General features: G+C 48.1%; 2 protein-coding genes across 13 annotated transcripts in view; both read right to left on the bottom strand.

Moving 5' to 3' along the window:
- LOC120501645 (sodium- and chloride-dependent GABA transporter 2) overlaps nucleotides 1-22148 on the bottom strand; it is a 39689-nt gene extending 17541 nt beyond the window's left edge. For 2 of the 12 annotated variants that reach the window (XM_039708192.1, XM_039708196.1), the window contains exons 1-8: nucleotides 12961-13727; nucleotides 12690-12865; nucleotides 12507-12571; nucleotides 10931-11152; nucleotides 6253-6387; nucleotides 5164-5304; nucleotides 4520-4604; nucleotides 2636-2768 (exon numbers count right to left, since the gene is read on the bottom strand). In XM_039708192.1, coding sequence (XP_039564126.1) covers nucleotides 2636-2768; nucleotides 4520-4604; nucleotides 5164-5304; nucleotides 6253-6387; nucleotides 10931-11152; nucleotides 12507-12571; nucleotides 12690-12865; nucleotides 12961-13269 — 1266 coding nt within the window. In that variant the 5' untranslated portion in view covers nucleotides 13270-13727. Of the gene's footprint in view, nucleotides 1-2635; nucleotides 2769-4519; nucleotides 4605-5163; nucleotides 5305-6252; nucleotides 6388-10930; nucleotides 11608-12484; nucleotides 12572-12689; nucleotides 12874-12960; nucleotides 13728-15850; nucleotides 16199-19282 lie in introns of those variants that run through there. The other 10 variants (XM_039708193.1, XR_005627363.1, XM_039708194.1 and 7 more) reach the window with 10 other exon arrangements.
- A 1239-nt stretch (nucleotides 22149-23387) lies between these two features.
- Nucleotides 23388-25403, bottom strand: part of KDM5A (lysine demethylase 5A) — a 48289-nt gene continuing 46273 nt past the window's right edge. Inside the window, exon 28 of the mRNA XM_039708190.1 lies at nucleotides 23388-25330. Coding sequence (XP_039564124.1) covers nucleotides 25118-25330 — 213 coding nt within the window. The 3' untranslated portion in view covers nucleotides 23388-25117. The remainder of the gene's footprint in view (nucleotides 25331-25403) is intronic.

Genomic DNA, 25403 nt, shown 5'->3' with positions numbered 1-25403 from the left:
TAAAGCCCACCATCTCTTAGTGGGAGTCACCGGCTGTGACTCATCTTTGGTGATTTCTGCGTTGGGGGACATCCTACTGAGAACAGGCATGATTTCCCTGGACAGTATGACCACTTCTGCTCTGCCCCTGGGTAATCTTTATGATCTGAGCTGTAATTCAAAACGAGATTTTGTTTTCTGGATCCACTCTGATAGATTCCATCTGAATAAAGCAATGTCCAAAGCATCTGATTCTGTGAGTCCTCCCCTAAGTCAGGACACACATCCTCCAGTCATTCAGTTTAGTATTGTAGGACAGGATTTGAAAAATAGTCTAGTATTGGGTTTTTTCAAGGATGGGCTATCATCTCTGTCTGCAACTCCAGATTTTCTATGCATTTCACATGGCCTGCTCTATGTATCTCAGCAGACAACAGAGATCAGTGAAAAATTCCTCCTTGCTGAGACTCTGGATTGCCTGAGATACCTGGAGCAGGTTCATCCCTCTGAATCTGCATCCTGAACTGTAGAAACCAAGGACAGGATCCTTCAGCAAGTAAATTCCCCGTAGTCTCAGGTTTTCAAGGAGCCTTTGATTTAGAGCTGTACAGTGACAGTAAATCAAATCTGCAGGTCCTGAAAGTTTAACTATCATCAGTGTATTTACCACAGAATCAAAGTCTTCCTTCAGGAAATAATGGGATGCAAGTCTAAGCTTTCTCAGCCCATGGAAGCAAGATTAAAAACAAAAACCATTAAAATAACTAATTGTCTTTGGACCTTAGTGTACGTTCTTCTAGGACACCAGGTTGCACATTGGCTTAATGTCTAAATAGCATCAGTTTTGGGAGCTCAGGATACAGCCTGGTAATTTTCTGGCATATGATTTGGATTCATGTTTTGGTAACATCCTATGTGCTTTACAGCCTGTGTGAATTACTGTGTTAGGCTTTTCACTCCACAGTCACTCACACCTCCACCAAGACCAGAGGCCTGAATTTGGAGAATGCTTTGCTGGATTAATATTGCCAAACTTCTAACAATAGGAACATCTGGATCCAATGAGATAGTACTCAGTGCTTGGCTCAGACCCAATATTTTTTATTTTTTGGGCATTGTTAGCACTTACATCACTAGGAACCTTGCCGGGATCAGTGTGATCGTTCTGTCACATGCTGCTCAACAACATCCAGGGTTTTATTTGAATCTGATCCACATGCCTCAGCAAAGTGGTTCCATCTGTGACAACCTCCTGCCTGTGGGAGTGCTCCTGGGGTCAGGCAGTCCCTGTGCTGGAGGATGAGAACCACTGCTGATCTGAGTAGGGTGATTTCAGCTCAAGGTGTTGACCCTCCACAGGCAAATCCTCAGAATTAAGAAATATTCCTTTCCCAGTGGAATTCCTTTCCTATAGCCATCATTTTTAGTCAGATTATGAAATATGTGTAGGGTTGATAAACCTATGGACACTGTTGCTTCAATGAAAGAAGGATTCTGTTTTCAAGATCTCACTATCACTAGTACATTTTGCTAAATTTTTTTTTTTTGCTAAAAATCACTTGTATTTGACCAAGAACTTGTATCTAAAATAGATGGAATTTGTTCTCAGGACTTCCCACACTACATTTGCTGTATCTCCGTATCATATTTGCTGTTATTAGACTGCCTCTGTTTTCTTTTACCAGGCCACCACAGCAAGCAGTTGCTCTTTTCTTCTAATTTTACTCCATGGAAACCAGAAAATATCATCCCTGCAAGCTGCTTGATTTCCCTGTCATGTTTCATAATCCCAGACCATTCTGGAAGCAAGAGAAACTGCTAACATCCATGCCATCAACTTGATAGAAATGGGTGCAGCTAAGGTTTACACACCATCACACATGATGGCTTGTTCAAGACATGCAGAGAAGACACCATTCAGGAAATACACCAAACCTTTTCATTTCCATCTGTTCTTGCTGGCTCCAGACAAAGCTAGCTGGGAATGGGGTCAGGAGGCAGTAGCAGAAACTAAGTAATGGGGTCAGTGCAAATCAGAGTGGCACACTCTGTAACAGGCAGCATGGAATGGAGCTGGACAGCAACACCAGTTTTTTCCCAAAAAATATTAAAAGAAATAACTCTAGGGTGACTGCTGTGGAGATAGAAAAAGGAGACCTTGACTGCTGGAGAACATGAGCAGCTGCAGGAAGAGCTGGGACAAACAGAAAGCACAAAAGGACAGCTCCTATGGTGCTGAGGCAGAGAGGGCTTTGGGGCCATCATGGTTACCTTTTTATATCTAATTTTGAAGATTTTCCAGCAGAGGCAAAAACATGCTGCTTGCTCATGCTGTGATGGGAAGGAAGGGAACATGCTACCACCCCAGACAGAGGAGGACTGCAGGGTCTCCTCAGCCTGTGGATGGAGAGGGATCAGATGGGGATATACACCTTGGAAGATGATGCTCTGAGATGCTCAGTGCTCCCAGCCTTTCCTACCCAAAAACACAGAGCCTGGCTCACACTCCTGCTGCACATTGAGCCCTACAGGCTCCCACCAGCTCATGCAGGCAGTGGTTCCCAGGGGACCTCAAGGACCTCTCTGAACCTGTAAAAGCTGACTAGAACCAGTGCTGTGACCAAGGGAAGAGGCTTGACCTGAACCAAGGACTCACCTTGCCCGTGGATTTGACCCCTTTCCAGATGCAGAAGTAGCAGATGATCCACGCCAGCAGGAGACACAGAGCCAGCTCCCAGCGGAGACCACCCAGGTGCTGGATGCCATCAGAAATCTTTAGCACTCTCCTCCTGCATTGGGGGGAAGCAAAGAAACATGCAGGGGTCACTGATGCTGGCCACTAATATTCCCAACACCATGCTGGTTCTCACCTCCTCGGTGCCTGGTGGCTTTAGGGAGAAAAGCTGTCTTACTAACAAGGTTCAGGTCTGAGCTGTAAGCCTCAGAGAAATTAAGCAGTGCTCTTCTCTGAAAAAACACTGCCAGCCTGGCAGGTCACACATGGACACACAAAGTTCACCTACTTTTCTGACACGCTGCAATGCTCACAGTCAGGGGTACGCTGCACTTAGCATGCAGAATCCATCAGGACCCAAGAAGCAGTGCTGTCCAACCCCTTCTCCACAGCACACTTCTCTCTTTCAAGGCAGCCACATAACTGACCTCAGGACACAAAGCAGCACAGCATCCCATTCTGTGACTAAGACTCAACCATGAGCACCATAATCCGGTGAGGCCACCTAGAGCATCCTCCTGCCACCAGTGTGGAGATAAAACCCTGGGCTATGTGGACCTTGGTACAAATGAGGTCAGATAATAACAGCCTTCCTGTGTCATGTGTGTGACAAATCTTCCTCATCACTTACAAAAGTGAGGACTCATCCTCCTCTATCTCCTACACCACACACTTGAACCTGAGTGTGAAACCCCAGAAACCCAAGCCTGAGACAGGCAGAGAGGGACTTGCACTACGCTGGAGCCCAGCAACCAGCAGTGTCCACCCTGCTGCAAAAGACAGCAATTGTCCCAAAATAAAGGTGCTGCTGGAGAACCCTTGTCTAAGGCACACTGCTGCCCTCATTGCCCCACAGTCTTGCAGCAGATTGAGGGGGTGAGAGAAGGGCTGGAAAAATCACAGTGCACTCTCAGATAACACTTTGTCATCTTGCTCTTTGCCTGCTCCTAAGGATGTGGACTCTAACCAGTGCAAAGGGTGCCACTGGACTGGAACTAACTGGGTGCTGTAGTGCAGCCAGAAGAGACCTGTGCAGTGTGTGATCAGCCCACTGGCAGCTCAGAGCTCCTCAAAGAAATGCTGGCCTCCTACCCTCCCTGCCCAGGGACAGCAGGAACAGATGCTGCAGACAGTGGAAACAGAAGGAACAGAAGCAATGGACAGTGGAAATTTCCAGTCCCATGCTGCTTATTCCCCAGTAACACAGGGATGGTCACAGCAGTGGCAGAAACAACAAATTTTCCATGTTCAGCTGCAGGAAAAGCAGCCTAAGGCAGGCCACCATCTACTCACCTGTGAGCAGCAGGCAGAGGGAGAGCACAGGCTCAGGGAGTGCACAGGAGACAAAAAAAAAATTAAAACATTGAAGTTTAAAAGCAGTATCCCTGTGCTTTTTCTATTTTTGAGATAAGACCAGCACACATACAAAAGTCACTGCCCACCATGCCAGAGCCTCCTGGGAACACGCTGGTATCACACAGCAGCATGGATTCAAAGGAAAGAGGTCAGTGAGACCAAAAAGGCCAAAAGGTCTAGAGGGACATGAACACAGCATCAGAGAAGGACAAAATCGGGTGGCTCTGAGGCATGCCAGCACAGCTCCAGAGCAACACCATGAGAGCAGTGAAGTTAACCTTGACTGGCAGGGCTGCCCTGAGAGCCTTCACTCTGACCTGCTCAGCTTCCCCCTCTGTGTCCTCTTCTGGCAAGGGTGGGTTTATAGGATGTGATACTGCAGTTTGTGCCCCTTGCCCAGGGAAATGACACCTGAGAGGGAAGGGGTGCACAGGCCAGTCCTTTACTTACTCCCAGAACTCGATGACTGGGGATGTGGCATTTTCACTGGTCACATTGAAGGTTGAGTTCGCCTTCTGAAGCTCCATGCAGTTCCCTACAGGAAAGGCCCAGGGAAACAAGAACTGTAAGCAGTAGTGTCTGGAGTACCAGAGGATCTGAAAAATCCCTCCCTGTCCATCCACAGTGTTGAAAATCCCTGGCATTGATTCTGGGACAAGTTATAGTCCCAAGGATGCCCAAAAAGAAATCCCTTCCATGGAAAGGCTGGCAGGAAATCTAGGACACTTAAGAGAATAGCATTTAATTTTTCCTTCCAGTGGATACAGTCCTGATCAGCACTGGGTCTGTGGCTACCACACAGAACAGGATTAGTGAAAGAAGCCAAGAAGGAAGGGCACCCACGTCTGCTGGAGCCCAGAGCAGGAGTCACCAGGGAGGTCACCACTGCACAGCACTGGTGCTTCTCTAGCAGAGACTGAGATCATCTAAGCCTCTCCCACAAAAGTGCCAAACAGCACCACAGTGACCCAGCACCCCAAACCCACATCCCACCCACTCAGGAGCAAGACACTCTCCTGAGGCTTGGCCCTGGGCAGCAGCAGCTTTCCCTCAGTGGGATCTGCTGGAGAACAGGGAGAGGGCTCCACACCCACCTGTGTTCCACTCGTGGTCACAGCTGCCCCAGGGGAGGTCGATGGTGAACGAACTGAAGAGATAAAACAAGGCCCAGGCCAGCACAATGATGTAGTAGAAGTTGAGCAGTATGACGATGACCTGCGAGGCGTAGCCAATTCCTGCAGAAAGCGAGCCCCAAGGGCAGGTGACCCACGTGCCAGGGGACAGGAACAGCATTCCCTCTGGGAGCTGCTCAGCAGGGCCCCCAGGCACCCCTCTTCCCGCTGCCCTGCCACAGCCTTCCCTGGGGAAAGGGGGGCAATGGGAGGGACGCTGGGCAGGGAGTGGGCAGGTTATGGTTGGAGCACCACCCAAAGGGGCAGAAACATACAATGGTGTGGCACCTACTGAGTCACATCGCTTCTAACAAAATGATTTTTTAATAGTTTTCACATTTTTATTTGTGAATCTCTTTTATTAGCACTGCACACCTTCTCTGGGAGGTGTCGGAGAAGCATCTAAAGGTTTTGGCACATGAGGAGGAGGCAACTGTGACTTTCAGAGAAATCAAAGAAAGTGGCTTGAGGCTGGATAACTGATGAAACTGTGCTAGAAACAGAGGATCTGACTACTGGCAATTCATTAAGAGAGCTGGCACCTTCACCAGTGAGGTTTTACACGACCTGCAAACTCACAGAGGTGACAGAGCGTCAACTTAAAAAAGAAAAAAAGCAGCATGCTTTGCGTTCCTTATAATCACCAGAAGCATTTTCCCCATTCACCTCTGTCGTGGTTTGGCCCGGAAATGTTTTCTGGAAAGGTCTGCCCTTCATGGGGGCCCTGGCATTGTGCTAGGGCCAAACCATGACAACCTCTTAGAGGAAAACCTTGATTTGGGCACAAAGCTCCTTGCCAAAGCTGTGGCCATGAAGAAGGAAACTGGGATGCAATGTAACAGTGAGAACTGTTTGGTGAAGGTGACCCAAAGGTGACAGCCAGCGGCTCTCTCAGGAAGAGGATGTGTGGAGGTGCATAACCCAGGCTGTGACAAAACACATCTCTGCTCGTGCCCTCAGGGCCCCAGGGTGTCCCCAGCTCCCCGTGCCCTCCCAGACCCCTCCACTCACCTTCAAAGAGGGGGCAGATCCTGCGCCAGGCTGTCACCCCTCCCTGGCTCGTGTACTGCCCCAGCGCCGTCTCCAGGAAGAACAGGGGGATCCCACAGGTGAAGAGGAAGATGAGGTAGGGGATGAAGAAGGCACCTGGCAGATAGAAAAATAAGCCCCATGAGGGGACAGAGGTCAGGCTGTCTCTAGCAGTCACCAAGCAGGTTCCTCCTGTGGGACAGCCTTGGAGGGATGGTGCTTGTGGAGATTGGATGATCACAGACAGGATGCCAGGGGAAAAAAATTTTCCTCACATTTCATCTTCTGGAGTGATGTGATTACATGAATAATTCAATATGTACAAAGAATGGAGAAGAAAGTTTTGAATAGCTGTATGGAAATATAGAAGAACACTGCTGTAAAGACATTCCAACTTTTAATCAGGTTGGTGGCTCCTTTCACATTGATTATTGTGACTGAATAAGCTGACAAACCCATGGATGCCAATACCAAGGCTCTGAGGAGCACATGGAGACTGAGAATTTTGCCCAGTTTTTGGGGTTGCTCAAAGTCAAGTCATTTGCTTGGCAAAAAGCAGCAGCCATGCAAAGGAAGAGCAAGTAGTGCCTCTGAGGAGCACATGGAGACTGAGAATTTTGCCCAGTTTTTGGGGTTGCTCAGTTATTTGCTTGGCAAAAAGCAGCAGACATACAAAGAGTAAGTAGTGAAGGAAAGCATGCACCTCACAGCAGCAGCCAGGGCTGCCCTCCTGATCCAGCCCTGTCATGGAACAGGCAGGAAGAGATTAAATGCTTCAGGCTTCTCATTACCCCAGGCTAATGTTAATTGTAGTAATGGCCTTTACCCCACAGAGCACAGGAGACAGCCCCACAAGATGGTGCATGCACATCATGTGCCACTCACACATCCTGTGCCACTGGAGCTGCTCAGGCTGAGCTCCAAGGCAGGGACACAGGTCAGGAGAGAGGCAGACTCAAGCAGAGAGCAGCATCTTGGCTGGGGTGGGCTCAGAGGGCATGCAGGGTCCGAGGTGGCAACCCAGCCAGGCACTGATTGTGGTTTCCCTGCCTGGGGGATGCTGACTGGCTTTGGGCTCAGCTCAGTGGGGCTGTATGGGAAATCACAATCCTGGTGCACAAGAGAACTCAAAACCCAGGAGATTTCATTAAGAAGCTTAGCTAGCATGCAGGGGCTGGGAAAGGGAAGGGGCACTTTGGGGACTGGCTGGGATTCCCACCCTGTGCTCATCCCAGCCAGGTACAGAGCCACAGCCCCCTCTTCGTGCAAAAAAATATGAGTGAGCAAAACAGACAGGGAAGGCACCTTGGCAGCTCCCTGTGGACAAAGAGGAGCTGAAAGGGGTGCTGGATTAATGGTTTGGCTCCATGATCTTGGAGGCCTTTTCTAATCTCAGTGATTCTGTGATACCTGGCAGCCCTGCAGGAACAATGCACATCTGCCCATGTGCTGCAAACAAAAATTGGTGAAGGCAAAAGGAAATGGTTGTCGTAATGCCATCCTCTCAACTCCCAACTTGCACAAAATCATATCATCATAAAAATCCAGTCTGTTTCCAAGAAAGATTCTTGTCATATAAAAGTTTGTATTTAACTAAACTCCAGGAGAGGTCTCTGAGGCAGCAAGTCAAACTTCCCAGCCCAGTTTTCCCTTATTTGCAGCCTGGCCTGTCCCCTAACCTGTGGTTATCTCGAGTTTCAGGAAGATTTCAGGAGGGTCCTGACATGCAGGCTGTGAAATAGCACAGAATTATGATGGAGAGAAGGAAAAATTTGTAGAGATTTTCTCTGCAATCTGCCCTAATCCCTTCACATCCCAAATGAGGAGATTGGGGTGCTGAGCAGCAGACCTCAGTGAGAGCTGACTTAGAGGATGAACCCTGGGCACTGTGTGATTAACACCATCAGTGTTATTTAGCTAAAAATATATGATAAACACATTCATGCTAGCTCTGTATAACCTTGTGTAGTTATCTGCAAGAAATGTATCATTTAAGCAACTTTCCCAACTGCCATGAGCAGAAGCTTGTTTGTAGGGTATTTTAGAGGAAAACTCTCCCAGCTGAGGCCTGAGCTCTGGCCAAACCCTGGTCCCTGCTGGTTGGGTCATGTGCCATCAGATCCAGGTGTTTCTGTGCTAAAAACATTATCAAGTCACTTTGACTTACTGATTTGGGCCTAAAAATGCTGAACCCACTTTCAGGACAAATTTGGATACCTCAGCTACAGGTGGACACACCGTGCAGGGTTTTCCCAATTGCTGGGAAGGGTTCTCCAGGTTCTTGTTAGGAAACAGGGCTCCCCAGTGATTGGGGACTCCGGATGATGGTACAAGTATTCAAGCAATTGGTGATGTATCTTTCTCAATCCTATCCTTTCTTCTAGCAATGATTAGGTGCATTACCTTTGCTTGTTGCTAAAGCCAAATGTGTAGTTTTATTGAATGTATCATTTCACTTTTGTGTTGCCTTTATATTCATAGTCAAATAAGACCTTTCTTTCTGTTGGTGTCTGTGTTCTTCAAATTGCCCCCATCAACTGGCAGAGCAGGGGACACGGGTAGAAATTACTCTGTAACCATCCCCAGTGCCCTCCCCATCTCATTTTCAGCAGTGGGGAGCTGGGGAAGGGGTGCAGTGCTGGCAGCCACACCACCAGACAGGCTTCCCTGCTATTTCCCAATCAGCAGGGCCTGGCCCTGCCCCTGCAGGGGAAAGCAAGAGCAAACAAGCACACAAAGAACAATTTTTTGCTTTTCTTTGCTGTTTTTCTCTGCTATGTAGGGCTTTGGTATCATGCATTGAGCATTAAATATGTAAGGGACTACTCTTCCTTTGTTATGTGAAAATATCCCTAAAGAAAGGGTGACTGGCTCTTTAAATAACCCAGATTTTGCAGATACCTTTTCTTGAAGAGGCTCATATTTAGGCAAAGCAAGAGCTGCCAGCAGTAATCACCACTGCCTGCACACAGCTCAGGAGGGAGAGAGACTCATCCAGCAGGGCAGAGCCACCTCAGACTGATGGCAGTGCTGGCACAAGAGTTAATGGTTGCAGGCTGGCTGGGATTGACCTGGGGCTGGAAATTACATAAAGGCCCTGCACCTTTGTAGAAGAATGGGAGAAGCAAGTGCCTGGACCAGCATTTCTAAAGGAGTGTAAGGCAAAACCTCTGGGAACTTTTAAAATTCAACTTGAGGTGTTATTACAAGGGTTTTGATGCAGTGCTGTCTGCAGTAGGCTGGGTTCCATGAGGCAGGAGGGAGCCTTGTGTCCTGCACCACCTCATCACACTGCTGTGCCCCAGGAGAAACCTTACAGAAGCTCTTTCCTCACCACGCACAGTCTCATGCACCATCCTTGCCCTAATCTCATGGAAAGGGGGCTGGAGATGAAAAATCTGCCTGGGACTTCAAATTCCTCACAGCCTCTAGGGCTTCACAGGACTTTGCTTCAGGCCCATTTCTCCAGGGGAAAAAGGCTGAGAAGTCCCTTTGAGTCTTGCCTCTGCTGCTCACACGGGAGCTGCCCTCTCCCCAAAGCCCTCCCTGAGCTCTCCCCTGGCACCCAGGGCAAGGGGTGCCTGGACAGGATTCCAGGTCCTGCTCCCATCAATGGAATAGAGCCCAAGGAAAATCGCAGCAATGGGACCAGACACAGCTCAATAAGCAGCCAAGAAGCATTTCCCACAGAAAAAGAACATGCAGAAAAATTCTCCTTTTTCAACAGGGAAAAAGATCACCTGGTGAAAAGAAACAAGCACTGGAGAAAGCACATCGTGAAAGTAGCTAAACAGTGTTTAATCCTCTTTTATGCCACTGGGATGAAAGCAGTTTAGTGAGGCCCATGAGACTACTGCAGGCTCAGGCCAGGGGATTTCAGCCCCGGGTCCTCAGTGCTCACTCCCTGCCAGCTCCCAGCCAAGCACCACTTCCCCTGTCCCCTTCTGGAGAGCCCAATTAGCAACTAATCAGAGAGCAGCTCCCTCTCTCCACACGTCCCTGAGCCAAAGCTGAGAAAAACTTGGTGTTTTCATTTTTTATACTTTTCTCCTTTAAAAGGCAGCCACAAACTGTGGAAGCCTGCAGCAACCCTCCACCTGCACAGCGAGCCAAGGCACGGCACAGCCTGGCCTGGGGGTGGATGGCTGAGCACAGCCTGAGCAGCACTGGGACCCAGGGGCCAGCCCTCCAAGGACACACACAGGAGAAAAAGCTGTGTTCAATAGCTCCTGGGAGTTCTTGAGAAATCCCTGAGCTCCTCTCACAGAGCCTGCAAAGACACTGGGGTCCCGTGGCCTCTCAGACACTCCCTGCTCTCCCACCAGGACCCTTGCACAGGATGCCTGATGTGACACACAGCTCAGAAAGCTGAGCTCTGTCCCTGCCCTTCCAGCCCTCCCTCTGCATACAGCCACCCACTTCACCAGAGCTCCATTCATCTCAGGGAAACACAGCCACAGAAATCAGAAACCCTGCGACATTGCCACTGTTGTCCATGTCCCACTGGGTTCAAGACAAGCCCCTGGTGGGGTCCCAGATGGCAGTACCACGCTGGCAGGTGGGCACCTTCTCTTCAGACTGATGATTGTGCACAGCTGAGGAGCTGGGAGGGGTGATGGAGACAAGGTGCTGGGGACCAGGTGGCCCTGGCTGCTCTTACCTCCCCCGTTCTTGTAGCAGAGGTAGGGGAAGCGCCAGACATTTCCCAGGCCAATGATCTCCCCAGCCACAGACAGGACGTACTCCAGCTTGTTGTTCCACTGACCACGCTCCAGTGTCTGCTCCTCCTCCTCTTCTTCCTCCTTCTCCTTTTCCACGCCAGGGTGTGTGGGCACCATTTCACCATTGCTGACAGCGCCGGGGACTCTGTAATCCATCCCACCTTCAAAAAGAGTTTCCTTCAGTACATTCAGCACAAAGATGCAGAAATTTGGAGCCTGGGAGGCAAGAGAGGGGCAAGGACATGCACACACACATCTCCGACTGTTCTTCCCTTTCTCCTCCTACAGATTCCTGCTGGTGCTAAGACTGCACATGCATTTTCACTAATGAGTTCAAAACGAGTCCTTGAAAGCCACTATTAGTTTCATTATTTTAAACTGCCACATCTCAGAACAGTCCTGCCTCTGGAAGCCCATCCTCTTAGCCCAGTGTTACACAGAAGACCCAGGCTGGAGCTCCTGCTGTGTCAGGTGTGGGAAACATACTTAGGGCTGGAGGGGGATGACAGCAGGACAAATACTTGACAAGGTATTTTATAAGGGTCTCTCTTCTCTTCTGTTGCCTTGGCCTGGTTTTACAGACCATGTGATGGATGCCACAAAGCACACAGAAGTCCTAGACACACGAAGAGAACAAACTCAAATGATAGGAAAGCAAGTTTATCCTTTTGATGGCAGCAACTGCTGCTGACAATCTTCAAGGCTACATGAAAAGGTGATTTTCAGAATGGTGCTGTCCTTCTAACAGCAGGATAAAGCATGCAGAAATCATTGGCATCTGGGATCCTGCCTTTCTCAATGTCTGCCCTTCCAAACATCTGCCCATTTCCTGCAAAGCTCCCCACAGCACTGCTCTCAGATCCTTCGGCACCATCTCTAAGTACATCTGTGCTAAGAGAAGAGCAGCAGAGAGCAGGTGGGCACCACCTCACTGTCCCACCTTTCCCGAGGTACCTCCAAGGGGAAGGATCACGGAGGGTTGTGCCTGTTCCTCCCAGGCAGGATGCCCCGCTGGCTGCCAAGTCCTGCAGCAGAAAGGGTGAGGATTGTGGTTCTTACCAATCCCCACTGTCAAAGCTGGGGTTGCTGAGGACCTCGTGCCAAGGAGGGCAAATTCCTCGAGCTTACTCCATGCCCTGCAGAGCGTGCTCCCCCAGCCCCAGCCTGGCGCTGGCATTTATTCATCCCTGCCCGCAGCTCCCTCGCCGGGAGGGCGAGAAAAGGCACTCTCCTATCCGGGGAGAGCTGAAAAAGGGCAAACCAGCCCTTTCAGCCTCTCCCCCTGCTGAGTCCCTCCATAAAACACCTGGGGACACGAAGAGGGCTAAGAAACCCTGGCAAGCGTTTGACAGCGGCCGAAAGGAGGGACTGGGAGGACCCCGCCACGCTAGAAAATTATTAAACAGGCAGAAAAGGCTCCGTGGCCTCCCAGCCCCGGCAGGGCGAGGGGCACAGGGGGAGCAGGGCAGAAGCAGAGGGGACAGAGGTGTTACCTTGCGGGGACAGAGGTGTTACCTTGCGGACGGCGCTGTCGGGGCGCGGGCGACGCGAGAGGCGAAGGCAGGACGGAAAGGTGCCGGCTATTTAAAGTGTGGAAAGGGGAAGGAAAAAAAAAAAAAAATCCAGCGGTGGTGTAATCCTAGACTTCGCCCAACCCACATTCCTTCCCCCACCCCCCAGGGCTGGACAAAAACCTACACATGACTGATTTCATGGCCGGGGCGAAGGGGCGCGTTGCCCCCGCCTGCGAGGAGCGCTCCCGCTGCTCCGTCCCGGGCCGGCCCCGCTCTGCTCCGCCCCTGTGTCCCTCGGGAAAGGGGGGGACCATCGCTCACAGGTGCCTTTGCAGCGCTGCCCGAGGGAGCCCAGACCGCCTGGGAAGAGGTAAGAGACAGAATTCCCAGTGAATTCGCTGCTCCTTAGCGGGGAGGTGGTGGGCGCGGGGCAAGGTCCCGCATCGCAGCCTGACCCGCAGTTTCCAGGGCAGTGGCAGGCAGCAGGGCTGGAAATGAACTCGGCCAAGAGCTCTGCTGCTTCGTGCTAAGGGCCCCGAGCAGCCCCATTCAGAAATCTGGCAGGTGGCAAACTCCCTGCCCTCACGCACAGGGATCTCTGCCGCTGGTCTTTTCCAGAAGCAGCGCTGCCCCATCCCAGGACACCGCTCTGGAAGCTGCAGTGGGAACAGACAACCAAGAAGGGGATGAAAAGTTTCATAGCAAGGAGACAACCAGCCCCAGTTAGGCACACGCAGCTGTGAAATGAGCTGTGACATATCCATGGTGGATATCTTACGGCTGTGATGGTCCAAGGATGTAGGTGAGATGAAGTTTTAAAATATCCGAGGCAAGAGAGAACAGGGAAGAAAATAACAATTTTGGGGTCAGTGTCCCTGTGTGAGGTGTGTAAAGCAGCAGCAAAATGTGTACAGGCAGTCTGAGAAGGCAGAACAACGAGAAAGAGCCAGCAAGAACTGTGGTTTCACCACGTGGATCCGTGGTAAATCCACACACACCAGACCTCCTGCAGGAGAAACAGAAATGGAAGAGAGGCAGGGAGAGGTAAGGAATGAATTCAACCAAGGAGTGACCAAATATGCAACAATCCTCACTTCAGGATCAGATGCCTTGGTTGAAAAGAGGGTGACAACAAAGGTCCAGGAAAAACGAAGACAGAGAAGATGAATATGTTATGCACTACATCTCACAGTGTAACTACTAACGTCATTTGATGAAAAATTCAGATGTAAAATAAATTTAAATACTCAACAATCCTCACTTCAGGATCAGATGCCTTGGTTGAAAAGAGGGTGACAACAAAGGTCCAGGAAAAAGGAAGACAGAGAAGATGAATATGTTATGCACTACATCTCACAGTGTAACAACTAATGTCCTTTGACGACATTGAAAATTTAAATACCTTTTCCTCCCATTGAGCATAATTAATTAAACATGGTACCTGTGGCCATTACCACAGAATATTGTTTGGAAAGGAAAGGAAACTGGCAAATCCACCCAGAGCTGCTCCTCTTCCACAGCAACTAAACACGGTGGTCCAAATAAAACATCTCCACTCCGCAAATCAGTGATTCTTGAAAACCAGGGAAGATGGTTTTCCCATAATTCCTCTTCCAGAAGAGAAATTATGCAATATGGTGAGAACCAGAAAACATCCCATTTTGTGCAGAAACCGTCTCACAGTGATTAGTGCAGCTGTTAAATACTGTAAGAATGCAGAGATTAAAAACAACAGTGAAGACAAATAATATCTTGCCTCGTGCAACAGATTGGTGTGAGGAGAGAGGAGATTAAGGAAATATTTCCATAGATTTTCAAACTATATTTTCAATTTCAAACGATTGCATTCGTCAGCAGCACTGCATGAATACCCCTCAGTAAGCACAATTACTGCAGCATTCAGATAGCAATAATCCTATCAACAAGACAACAAGTTAATTGGCAGGAGCTAATAGACTATGAGAGGAAAATGTGCAATCAATTACAGACTATTTGACTTGCACCCCATGTGATAAGACCACGCTGAATGCAACAATAACCCGAAAATGAAAACAAATGTTCAGTGTAAACATAAGCAGCGAGGGGGGATATTAAATCTACAAGTGCAAAAGCAAGCTGGAAAATCCTGAGCAAAGCATGTTTAAAGGAAAGCATCACTTTATACATATTCTGGAGTGAACTAAGAAAAAATTTATGTTGTTCTGGGAGATGTTACTTGAAATATTGATATATTTTTAGAAATTTTTTTACAGAAAATAGAGGGAACAAAACTGCCACAAAGGAACAGTTAAGACTACAGAAAATAAAATATTTTCAATACATATTTTTGAAATGGTAGAGGGCAAAGAAACTGAGAGGGACTTCAATCGACCCATTAAAGGCAATGAAAAATTTAAAGGGAAAACTACTAAGAGTGAAATCTCAGTGTCTAAGGATTTGAGTGTAATTGTATCTAAGGCAAGGGGAAGAATAGGGACAGTCAGAAACAAAGCTTTACCAAGCAGGTTTGCAAGAAACAAATAAGAGAAATGGAAAAATGTGGATCTTTAAAAAATATATTAAAAAGGAACAAACCTAGGTAATATGCATGCTGTAGTAACAGGAAAACAACTTGATCCAGAGCTCTACCACAGCAACACCATTCAAAATTATTTGGGTAGATACACACACATATACGAATGAGGAGAAGACCAGGTAAGAGCTTTAGAAGCAGTGTGTGCCACCTGGAATGACTCAAGCTGCACCTCCCAGTGCCACAAGTGCTGGCACCTGCCCCACAAGCACCACTCTCCTGCCAACCCCCAGGATGGCACAAGGTGGTCCTTTCAGTGGCATCCCCTGAAAAGGGTGTGAAATGAGAGGCTGCCTAGTCAGGAACATCCTCTGAGCCAGAGCAGCCACAGCGCTCCCAGCCCCATCCCAGAGCGGCCACACTGCTCCAGCCCCATCCCAGGCAGCCTGGCTGTCACCCATCGTTTAGTGGGACAGTCCCTGCTGGAGCTCCAGAGCCTCCAGAGCAGTCCTGCAGCAGCCTCCAGATCCAGGCAGGCTGCCAAGCACTGAGCAGCTGTACCAGATGTGCAGCTGGGGCACAGCTGGCTTAGACACTTCTCCCCAACACCCATTTTGGAGAAGAGCAAGAGCTGTGCACCAAGGGGGGTCACTGTCAGTGCTGGAACATCTTAAAGGCTATTAATTCATGCTGTGTTTTGCTCCTGCACTTCTCCCCAACACCCATTTTGGAGAAGAGCAAGAGCTGTGCACCAAGGGGGGGTCACTGTCAGTGCTGGAACATCCTAAAGGCTATTGATTCATGCTGTGTTTTGCTCCTGTCTTTCTCTTTACCTTAGGACATTTGCCAAGATTTCTGCCTTCAGCTTGATCCCAGTCTTCCACCAGCAGCTGTGGCTGTGCTAGCAGGGAAGAGCTTACAGCCCAAAGAAAGCAAATGTGGAACAAAAGCCTCCAGAGATAATATGGTCCTTTGACTTTGTGTGGGACAGATGTGCACAAGAACTGGCCCCAGCCCACCCCAGGACTGCTGATACTTCATGCTCTGGTAACAGCTACAGAACCTACTCCCAGGTCTGGTCTTGCTTCACATCAATGTCCAGCTGAGCAGGGAATAAGTGTTGGATTTCTCTCCTCCAAAGCACCAAGCCACCTCCAGCCACCTGGGAAGATAGTTCAAACCTAAAAAAGAGGAAGGATACAAAAGGCACCTACTTAGAGGAATGAGGAGGAGAGAGAAATGTTTACAGGGAGACAAGCACAACCTCTTGTGTTGTATCCCCTTTTAAATCTACTTTAAAATTAATTATGGCCCAAACCACCAAAGTCTTTTCAGGAGAATGGCCTGGGCACTACTGCTGCTGCGTTCCCAACACGAAAAACCATCAGCCACATCTGGCCTTTGCTGAGCACTGAGAGCAACTGTGCCCCCCTCTGCTCCTGTGTCACTCAGGACAAACTGCCTCCACGTGTGTTGGGGCAATGCAATCTTGTGATCCACCTCTCAGGAACACAATTTGCCATTTTATCATCTGGGAACCAAAGGCCAGAGCAAATACGATGCATTTCCTCCATCTGACAACCACCCTGCTGCTGGCCTGAAAATGTTTAGCTAAAAGCAGCCAAGGCTGTAGTGAGCAAAATTGTCACAAATATGCACAGAAAGGGGATAAATAGAGGCTGGCACTGGCTGGCACATTACAGGAACCTGGAGACTGCTCAGCAGAGAAAGAAGCCAAGGTAAGCACAAGGATTGACTCCTGCTTGAGCCACTGAATTCCATCCCAGAAAGGCAACAGATTTTGAAACTACAGTAGCAGAAGCAAAAATCCAAAACCTGCAGTTCCTGCAGGACAGATCCTGCAGCAGGCTCTCAAACAACCTCCTTCAGAGACAGCCTCCCTAGTGAATAACTGCTTCCAAATCAACTCCATGAGGTACCACCAGTTCTCAGGTCTTTTTTCTATTCCCACTTTACCAGCAACCTGAACAAACCCTCGCAGGGTAACTGTGGGAATAGAGCCTGAACACATTTTAGGGAGAGGGCAGAAGTTGCTGCTCTTCCAAAATCTAGTCATGGGCCTCCTGATGTGAAAGTTGATAGTTGCATCAAGAAATTAAAACTCACCAGTTTGAAGGTGCAGTCAAGAAAACAAGTGGAGGACATTTTCACATCAAGAACCGTTTACCAAAGGAAATCCTAATTGCAGCAGTGCTGTGAGAGGCATAGGATGAGCAGATTGATTAGGTGCAGGGTAAACTGAGGGATGGAAAGGGAGCTGTATATTGGGACCACTTGTGGTCTTTCCTTATGTTCTGCACATCCCACTCCTTTGAGGCAAGTCTGGAAGCACCTGCCTGCAGGAAGAATGACATCAAAGCCTTTGACAGGGCAGGGATTTGCATGTCCCTGCATCCTTTCTGTCTGCAAGGGAAATGTTCTGGCAGGAAAAAGGGAAAACTTTTCTCAGGGGTTAGACAGGGCTGTGCTTAACTGATTCCTGAGAGAAAGCCCATAATCTGCTTTTAAACAAGCAAGATTTGGGCAGTGACCTCAGAGCATCTGTTCATACTTGAACACTCTAAAAGAAAAAAAAAAAAGACTTCGTAATTCATGGCTACTGGGCTGGTAACAACTCAGAACACAAAGTTTCCATTCAGGGAGGAATCCAATACTCATTGGTTGACAGAGTGAGAGGTCTTAAGAAATTTCTCAAGAAACAGGTTTTCTATGCGAAAGTCGACAAAGTGAAAACTTGGGCATTCAAAAAATGGTCAAAAAAGAAATAAAATTGAAGTTCAGTATTTCCAGCTTCCAAAAATCAGAGCTGTGGCAGTGGAGCAGGGAATGGGTGCCCAGGCACGAGGCACAGAGGGTTTAGCAGAGGCACAAGGATTTGGTCTGCTTGGGCTGACTCTACACCCACACTAAAAGAGAAGGTGGCTTGAGAGCCCTTTTGGGGGACCAAAAGGGCAGCTGCTGCTGCTCAGGAGCTTCACTCTTTGCCATTTTTGACTATCAAACTCCAAGCCACGGCACCCTTTTGCCACCATGAATTCAAACAGTGATGCTCAGGGGGCTGACCAGATCCAGAGGGCACATGGAGAAATACACCCAAACACAAGTATTTCCACCATGGACATCCATTACTTCCCTCCAGCCAGAGAGGCTCACAGCATCACAGCTCTTTGTGACAAGGACACTTCATTCCTGGTCTCTGAAAGCCAACACAGAGGGTCAGGCACTGCTTGCCAATCATCTGACAAATGTTGGGAATGTGGTTTCAAACACAGAGCTTTCATGGTGATCAGGGAAGGAAATAAGAAAAAAAAAGAAGACATGGTGATGTGTTCAAATGGGAGAATTAATTGAAAACATGTGGAGCCAGTGGAAGTTTTAGTTTTGGTTTTCACCATAACTGGAATGTAGAGGAAAAAGGAGATTGGTCTTTGATACTCTGATTTACCTTGAGGTTCCTACTACAAGGTTTGAACTGCACACCCCCTAGGGCTAGAACAGAAGCTGTGGATTCACACAACAAACCAGGAAACAGCAGCTGTATTGCTGCCCAGGTCTGGTCCTGGTGATGCCAGTGGACAGTCTGCAGTCACACAGCTCCTGTGCAGGGAGCCAGGCAGCCCTAAGAGGGTGAGAAGTGAGACCTCCCCTGCTGCAAAGGAAAAACAGCTTGGGAGGAGCAAAACAAAATCTGCAAAGGGAGTTTGTGCTGATTTCTTTTGGCCTCACTTTCCTGAGAACAGGGACAGCCCAAGGTGTAATGGAAAGGCCCTGGGGGATGAAAGCAAAAAGCACAAGAAACAATCATTTTCCTGTGAGATCACCAGAGCTGAGAAACAGGGACATGGAGCAGCTGCTGCTTCGGGCAAAGCAGAGTGAGCTCCTTTCTTCAGAAATCTCAGGTGTTGCTTGTCCAGCAGCAGGCTCTGCACACTCTGTAAACAGGAGTTACACAAAAGTCGTGCCCACTTTCTGCTCCAAACAGGAGCTGACCCATCATCTTCCTAGAATCACATTACTCAGCAAGAAAAAAAATCCTGTAAATTATGAACTTTTCCTGTAGCTGTGCACTCTTCCATTATTTATTTGTTCAGCTTGTGTACTCTCTAAGTGCCCTAAATCCCAGAGTCTGACCATTCCAAGACTATTTGCAGCAGAAGCCAGAGGAAACCAGTGCCGTGGTAGGTGGTAAGGCCCAGAAAGTGAGGAAGTGGGCTGTGCTCAAACCTTACCAGTGAGATACAAACCTGGAAAGGGGTTACACGTGTCCAGCCTCCCCTTCTGGCAGCAGGTGAGAGCAGCAGCACCATCCCACTCATCTGGGGCTGGTCCTTCAGCATCAGCAGGGTGCTGCCAGTGACTCCACTTCTCCACCAGGCGTTCTCAGCAGCCAGTCTCTCCCAGGAATGTTTCTAGGCAAAGCTAAAGCACCTACCTCCTGCCTAAGAAACTACCAGGAAAGGAATTAATGGGATGTAGCACTACCAATCTCTGACAATGTCCAGATTAACTACATTTCCAGCTGTATGAAGTGAAAAGCTACACCATTAGCTGACAGAAGTAAACACTGTGGCACTCATTCCACATCCCACTAAAGCCTCAGCTGTTTCTCAAATTCACAGCATGGACTTGTGTGGCTGCACTGCTCCTGTCACGGCACAACAGCACCAAGCTCCTCCTTTCCCTGGGGAGTGAGAGCCTCACCCTTTGCTGGGGGCTGAGCCAAAGGATGCAGCCCTTCCCTCTGCTGGCCTGTCACCCACCCGTGAAGAGCAGATGCCAGGCTGGCCAGAGACACCAACCATCATCCCAGCACTTGTGTGCAGAGGTGGCTGCTCTCCTGGGACACAAACACCCACAGCAGCTCCCTCTGGCACTTGGCTTTAAATGCCTTTTTGGGGAGAGTGTGGGGGTGATACACAGACTCCAAAAAGTGACCTCTGAAAAGCCACCAACACCCCACCTCAGATTAAAACTGCTCACTGCAGCAGAGGTTTGGTTTCAAAGCCATTCAGAGCACAGCTCCTTACAAATATTTTTCAATAAATCCTTGCTACTTTCATTTCCTTTACCTACAACTTAACACTCACTTGTGCCGAGCCACACCATTACCCAAAGCTCAGTGCTCTCCGTGTCCTGCTGTGCTGTTTCCAGCTGCCCCACACATTTATCACCCTCCCAGTTTCCAGCTGCCCCACACATTTATCACCCTCCCAAAGCCAGCACGGCTGCAATGCTGATAAGGGCTGGGCTTGTGGCACCTCCCCACTGCCTTGACCAAACACAGTGAGCACAGCTGGAGAGGGTGTGAAGGAGTTCCCTGCTTTTCCTTTGCATCTAACTGGAGTAAGCCTCAAATGTTGCTTTTAGCAGACCACAGCACTCGACTTCTTACAGCAATTGTAACAGTCATTTCAGGAGTGATATTAAGAAATTTTTTCCACCCCTAGGAAAACATCTGAACCCTAGGAAAAACAGGAAGATCACTTCCTTGACAGACTGTGATGAACCCTCTGTGCATCGTGCTCATTCAATGAAGAGGAGAAAGGTGATGGAACCAATCCTCCTCAAACCAACATCCACACCCATGAGGGATAATGTGACTGGTAACACTCACCACTATAATCCTGGCCCAATCTGGCTGCCTTCTGTGATGAACTCCATGGACAAGGGGGAGCAGTGGGTGTTTACCCTGACCTACAGCAAAAACACTTAGGGGGAGTGGATGGATAGCCTACAATGGCAGCAAAAAATAGGGTGGACAGCAATACTTCAGCAGTCATCAGCAGTCCCAAATTTAAAATTTTGGAGATAGCTGCAAGTGCAGTACCTCAGGTGTTTTTTCTCACCCACCTGGGTAGTGGTACAGAGCACACTCAGATGACATCAAACAATGCTGGCAGAGGACTGGAGCAGCAGAGCCCAAAACACAGGAGGAGGGAACTCCATTCAGCTGGATCTTTCCTGGCTGAAGTGATGTGCTGATGGAAAGTTTAAGCCCTTATCTGACAAATTGTAAAGCAGAAGACCTGGGGCTAAGAGTAGCCAGAATGAAAAGGAGCCAGCAGTACCTGCAGCTATACAGGGCAGCCCTGCAGGAGGCTGCACAGCAAAAGTGTGAGCAGCAGCTTAAAGGAAGTCATTTCCCCCCTGTATTCAGGATTTTAAGCTGTACCTAGAGTAACACATCCAGTTTGGGCTCCTCAGCACACTGAGTACCTGCAACAAGGACCACCAAGACTGTCAGAAGGCTGCAGCTCATGCCATGCCTGAGCTGAATTTGTTCAGCCTGGAAACCAAGGCTGCAGGACCTGCAGTCTCCAACTAGCTAATCAGAGAAAATACAGAGCCAGACTCTGGCAACAGGCACGTTTCAGCAAGTGAATTTTGCACTGAAGATGCTACAAAACCAAATGGGAAATCAGAGAAGCCGTTGAATGCTCATCCCTGGAAAAAAATCATAATTTTATTGGACACAACCCTGAAAAATTTCACCTACTTTTAAAGTTGTCACTGCTCTGGTCAGGAGGTTGACCCAGATGACCTCCAGAAGTACCCTCCAACCTAAATTACTCTCTGATTCTAAAAACTGAAAAGATCAATGCAAATTTCACAGTGTGGCTGATATAACAGCCTGTTACCTTATGCCATGTGACTGTGTTCCATCCCTTCAGACAATTCCCATCATATCAACAATATTAAGTTGCTGAAGACTCTTAAGTCTTCATTACCAATGGTCCAGGCTGCACCAGCATTCAGCTCCAGATCCGTCAAAAGCATAAATCCCAAAGGCAATGGTACTGAAGGTCAGCAGTGACATTTATCTCTCTGCAAGCAAAGCTGCCAAATCCCAGGCCCTGTTTTTTACAACAAAAACCTGAAAGCACATAGTTTGTACAAGCTATACAACTCAAGCCCTGGCCATTTTCAGCTCCTCACAACAGCTCAGGTAATTTCTTTGACCTTTTGTGTCAGACACATGAAAAGAAATTACAGCAGCAGTGGCAAGTAGCCTTTGTAGACTACAGCATTAAGACATTCACCTTTCTAGATACACAAGCTAATATTTTTTGTGTACTGAGATTTTGTCCCCAAAGCATGAGAGAGTTTTCCCACAGCTGTAGCAGACCTGTAAGAACATTTTTATCTTGGCTTTGGCTGGTTTCTCTGCGTATGCTTTTACAAAAATTCAAACCCCTAGGATCTGGAGACAACACCACAGCTGTAGCTTCAGGTTTTTCAACCACTAAACTGCAGGTTTTTCCAAAAGTTAACATTTATTCATAAGTTCATACTATCAGCAATCCTTTGATAGGAATTACGCTCTTAAAAAACAAGCTTAAAACAATAAGATGTAAAGCTAATAATGGTCTTCAGTTCATGAACACCTTATCCAAAAGCAGACGAGACATCTGTGACCAGAAAAAAAGTGTGGCAACCTCCTTCCAACAGTGGAACAGAGGCTCTCCACGTGGCTACATGAAAAACAGCTACTAAAAACGTGACTTTTGCATATGATTTGCACATTTCTTTCTGTTGTTTGCTCTTTCCTGTGCTTGTTACAAGCAGAATGACCACAGTTGCATTGTAGAGCTGTTTGTTTCCATCTTGCTGTAACTAGTGCTTCTGTCAACACTCTCCACCACACCTTCTACACAGAGAAACAGGAACATGCAATGCAGGTTTACTCCAAGATCTCTTTTCCAGTTGATGGTAATTACATACAAGGACTTCATCACAACAGAGAATGCAGGAATGGTCACGAGGATATGCTCAGTGGCTAACAGGAGGTGCTAACCGTATTTCCCCTGTTGTGTCACAAATTCTAGGAGTCAGGAAAGAATACAGAACACTGGGATTCTTTAAGAAATCTTGTACTAGTCTACTTCTGGAACGATTAAACATCTGTGACAGATAGTTTATCCACTCCATATAGGGAAACATTTATGTAGTACCGTCAGTTAAAGCTTGAAGGAAAAGTAACAACTGTTTAAATCAGTTTACCAAAACTAAATGTACATTGAGAAGAAAAAAAAAGTAATTGGAGGCAAAAAGAGGGTATGTCTATCTAAAGCATAGACTCCTTCATAAATAAGTAAACAAATAATACTCTTAAATTTGCCAGGGTGCCCGTTCAGCCACATGCTTAACCACAGCTTGCTTTTGACATCACATTAAGTCTTTAAGGAGCAGGAATTAGAAGTCTGTGTCCAATTTGCACTCAAAGCTCCCAAGACTCTGGATCTTCTGTGCTCCATCTTATTTCTTTTCCTTTTGCACACTTCCCTCTTCCCAGGTAGCAGGCACACATAGAAGAAAACAAAAAAGTTCCGTCTACCTGAGCTGAGTTGGTTTTTTTTTTGGATGGATAATTCTGCCAAATAAATAAACTTCCAAATATCAGAGAACAAGAGAAGGGACACAGAACAGTAAAGACAGCACACCTTTGTTTTTGTCAATATTTTTTTAAATCCCAATCTAGCTCCTAGTAAGACTGGACACTACTTACAACACTCCTAGAACTGCAGAAGAATGGAAACAAGAGGGAGCGAGTGGAGAGGGGGACAGGACAGCCCAGGGGCTGACTTCAGACATTCACATACACAAGGCCAGCATCCACTGGAGTCATTAAGGCCCAGATGCCCCACTAGCAGGAACAAACCCAAATACAAAGGTAGCACATGAAATGTATTTACCTATTTAAACACAGGCAGCTGGTCAAGCTAGAATGGGGAAGGTAACTGCTAATTCCTTGTACTACAAGGAAGGAATGGAGTAAAAAAACCCAAGCCCACGGGCAGGTTTTTGCTTTGTGAACCTCTGTCTGTGCTGCTGGTTAACAGTGGTAAGTATAAAAAAATCAAAGAAAAATAATCTATTTATAGAACAAGTCAGTAGTCTGAGACATTTAGAAAAAAGTAAAAACAAGTCCTTCTTTAAAAATGGATTTACTAAAACAACTGTCACCCAGGATGACCCCAAGCCCTCTGGTCCTCCGGCAAAGCCAGGGGCAACTTCAGACAAGAACTGTTGCTGATTGTACACTGGTACACAGCCAGCAAAGCCAGCAGGGAGGGGCTTGCACTGTGAACAGGATCTGCAGACTGCTTGCTGGTATCACAGGAGGCCATGCCTGTAGCCTGGTGATACTGGAAAGTTGTGAGTGGAACTTTTCACAGAAGCACGTGTCAGTGTAACCTCTGAGGTAAGTGGGCTGTCTTCTTTCCTTCCCATCCCTGGGCACAGATCTCAGAAGCTGTGCCCTGGGTGCTGTACCTCCTTGCCAGCTCCATCCTGCCCCACACAGCTTTAATGTGCAGGAGTGCAGAACTCTAAGCAAAGCCTAGAACAGGAGAGAGCATCCCTGTGGAAAGGGAAGCACTCTGCTCTTCCCAAGTTCTGGTCTAGCTAGAATTATCAATGATTTCTGGCCCTCCTCAGGACAGGAAGATCAGTTGTTTCCCACTGAGGAAAAAAATTTGCCTAGTGGAGTAGAGTTGGGTTTCTTTTTTGGTAAACAGAACTTTGCTGATTTTTGCCATTATGAGCTCCTCTGCCCTTTAGCTACAAAAGAGAAATTAAAAGAAATTCATCCACTTGCTCCCACCCTTAGCGTAGTGTTAGCTGCCTGGATATGGAGGCAATTTCATTCTCCCAAGACATTGCTCTACACACTGGATTGGCATGGAGAGGCAAAAGACTTCCAAAGTCACCTCCTCAGGATAACCAGGTAGGTCTAAGAGCTCCAGCCTATGCCCACCAGCTCCAGGCCAGCTCCACTGCCAACATGTACTTCTAACACCCTGAAGTGTCTGACAGCCTCGAGTTTGCTCGGTCCTTGAGAGCAACAGGCACGCTCAGAGATGGAAACACTCAAGTCAGAAAGCACTGGCTGGAGCCCCTCATCAGGCAGAGCTGGTGCCTCTGTGCCTGCCATTCCTGCTGCAGGAAGGGACCAGCTGTGCTGCACATCTGTACATCCTTGGAAGGGAAGCTCAGGAGCTACATCAGCCTCGAACCCCTCTGCTTCCGAAGGGCTCCAGTGGTCCATTTCCCAACAAGTTCTGGGCACGGAGCAGTTGCTAACTTGTCTCCTTGAGATCTTCCATTGGTAGTTTGTAGCTCAGCAAGAAGGGAGGAGGCGAGGCGTGGGCAGGGCTGCTGGGGCCCTGCAGGGGTTTCTTTGCACAGTTTATGCAGATGTAATCCTCATTCTCAGCCATCTCTGGGGAGACCCCAACACACACCTGATGGAACCACTCATCGCAGCCCCCGTCACACTGCACCCAGTCCACCTGCAAGAGAGCACATCAGCACAGCCTGTTACAAGGGAGGACACACAGGCACAGCTTCTATGAAGAAAATACC

The sequence above is a fragment of the Passer montanus genome, unplaced genomic scaffold (genome assembly GCF_014805655.1).
Source record: "Passer montanus isolate IOZ18808 unplaced genomic scaffold, ASM1480565v1 scaffold20, whole genome shotgun sequence".
Taxonomy (NCBI): Eukaryota; Metazoa; Chordata; class Aves; order Passeriformes; family Passeridae; genus Passer; species Passer montanus.
Note: the sequence above shows the minus strand (reverse complement) of the source record. Positions and strands in the feature narration are given on the sequence as shown.